This window comes from Montipora capricornis, chromosome 12 (assembly GCF_036669925.1).
Source record: "Montipora capricornis isolate CH-2021 chromosome 12, ASM3666992v2, whole genome shotgun sequence".
In the NCBI taxonomy this organism is placed as follows: domain Eukaryota; kingdom Metazoa; phylum Cnidaria; class Anthozoa; order Scleractinia; family Acroporidae; genus Montipora; species Montipora capricornis.
The window spans coordinates 28,992,438-28,994,937 of NC_090894.1; the positions used below are offsets into that span (position 1 = coordinate 28,992,438).

The 2,500-nt window shown below is 41.4% G+C and overlaps 1 protein-coding gene and 1 non-coding gene across 3 annotated transcripts in view; both read left to right on the forward strand.

Moving 5' to 3' along the window:
• LOC138026779 (uncharacterized) overlaps nucleotides 1-2,500 on the forward strand; it is a 27,053-nt gene that overhangs the window by 4,945 nt on the left and 19,608 nt on the right. Inside the window, exon 2 of one of the 2 annotated variants that reach the window (XM_068874228.1) lies at nucleotides 550-593. The exons of the other annotated variant lie outside the window; for it this stretch is intronic. Coding sequence (XP_068730329.1) covers nucleotides 583-593 — 11 coding nt within the window. The 5' untranslated portion in view covers nucleotides 550-582. The remainder of the gene's footprint in view (nucleotides 1-549; nucleotides 594-2,500) is intronic. 2 annotated transcript variants of the gene reach the window in all.
• Trnav-gac (transfer RNA valine (anticodon GAC)) lies at nucleotides 33-105 on the forward strand. Its single transcript has one exon. It is a non-coding gene; the product is annotated as a tRNA-Val (tRNA).

A 2,500-nucleotide genomic window follows, 5' to 3' on the forward strand; every position in this document is an offset into this window, starting at 1 on the left:
AGCCCAACAAATTGACCTGCTCCCAACTGAGTGGCTTCATAGCTCAGTTGGTAGAGCATTGTACTGACGTCGCAGAGGTCACGGGTTCGAATCCCGTTAAGGACGGTGACTATTATTGTTGTTGCGCATACGTTCTGCGCATCTCGAGATACTCGAGCTGTGTAAGTGGTAAAGTGGTTTTTATACGGCCACTTACTCAGAGCCCAAAGAGCCCGGCTCTTCAATTGTCTTTGCACGCCCATTGTTCAAAGAAACGCTTAAGATAACAGGTTACATAGACCTTTTTCATAATGGCGGTCCAATAAAATATTCTTTTGCCTTAATGCTAATAAGCCTTTCTAGCCTCGCTGCGATGCGCAAATTCAAAAGAATATGTTAACCAAAACGAGGCTAGTAGGTCCAATTGACATAAATACAATAGAATATTAAATTGGTCTCCATTTATGAAAGTGGTTTGTAACATCGTTTGAAACCATTTTGGTTTATTTTTCCTTTTATTTAATATTGAAATGGTACGGATATGATCATTTGAACTGTTTCGGAGTGAAGGTTGGATGCGATCATTTGGAGCGTTTTTGTTGAATGCCACTGAGGTAAGACCATTTTGAAGATTTTGTTGAATGTTGTACAGGATCATTTGGAGCGTTTATTATTGAAGGCTGGATCAGGTGATTTTGAGTTCAATTGATTAAAGCTTGACTGGGAACATTTGGGCAGTTTTTGATTGAACGTTGAATGGGTTCATTCGGAAATTCTTTTCTTATTGAAGGTTGGGAGGGATCATTTGAATTATTAAAGTATTGTTGCCCCACTCCCCCCACCCCCCCCCCCAAAAAAAAAAAAAAAAAAAAAAAATTATATTTAGGATTAATAAGACGGCCAACTTGGACGCTGCTACTTTTGCCACTGACATTGGAAAGTATTTTGTAACCAAGATTGATGTCACTGTTCAGCTCGTAGAGTTTAAGACCTTGTCTAAGAGGGTGTGTGGTCTACTGTACAGAGATCAGCTGTCAAGTCCTGCTCATTAGAACCCATGCCTTCAAGACTGGTCAGTAAATGCGACTCACTACTGCCGATCATCACAGAGATCAATAACCGCTCATTAAGGTCTGGACATTTTCCTGTTTACTGGAAGGAAGCTCTGGTGCCTGGAATTCATCTTTACAAAGTTTAGACGTGTCAGTAACCTCATGTATATATCGAAGTTCACGGAACTGAATTAAAAAGCGGTCCTTGATCAAACCTATAATCAAATGATCGAGAATGGTTTGTTTCCGATTCTGCAATCATCTTACAGGAAACATCATAGCACAGAGACTTCCTTCTTAAAAGTAAAGAACGACATCCTATTAAACACGAATAAGCAGCACGTTACACTTTTAGTATTGCTCGACCTTAGTGCTGCCTTCGACACCGTTAGCTATACCATCCTAAACGAAGTGCTTGGTAAACTGGGCATTGGAGGCAAAGTGCTCGAGTGGTTCCGGTCATACCAATCCAGTCGTGCCCAGAGAGTGTTTGTTCGGGTTTGCCAGTCAGACAGGCTTGAATTGAGTATTGGTGTCCCTCAGCGGTCTTGTTGTTTGGGACCCTCCTCTTTCCCATTTATGAGAGCTCTCTACTGAGTGTTACCCATGAAGATCTACCATCAGTTCATTGTCATGCTGACGACACTCAGCTTTATGTTTCCTTCAGCCCAGCGGACGAGACAGGTCAGATGCAGGCTACTACAGCTATGGAACTTTGAATTGAAGCTGTCAGAAACTGGATGTTCAGAAATAGGCTCCTCGTGAATGAAGATAAAACCGATTTTTTGTTGATTGGGACACGTCAACAACTTGCTATACAAATAAAGTGATGTCTGTCACCGAGACACAGAACATGAAAAATATACTGCCATAGACAAGTGCGACTTCTCCAAAACGGGTCGCACATGCACAGGGTACAGAACGACAAACCCTGAGGGCAAACCCCTGAAGGTAATAAATAACAAAACTTCAAAGGTCAGAAATAGAGGGCTGTGCGCACGAAACCTCGATAAAGGGCGAAACCGTGAGGGTAAAATATAACCTCGAGAGTAATAAACAATAAACCTTGCGAGTGACACAATAACAAGTCTGTCAAAGCATGGTTAACTATGCCTAAAGTATGGCTTATTTTTGAAACAGCTGTCCTCATGCACGCTTAGAAGTCAGGGAAACAAGATAAACCATGCCACATGGCGTGAAAACACGAACGGCGATACCTTATAGCTTTTCAGCCGTGATCGCTCGTTATAGTACCAACTCAGGAAGAAATTATTTGTACTTCGGGATTTAAAAGTGCAAGACCCTACGAAAAAAGCTAGCACAATTAAAATCTGCTGAAGAAGTCGAAAGCGCACCAGGTATAGGTATGCAACAAACCACGAAAAAAAAAAACTGAACTAAGAGTCAATACTTATCTTGTTCACGATAAAAATGTTCCATCTCGTGGTAGTACCATATAAAGAACAAGT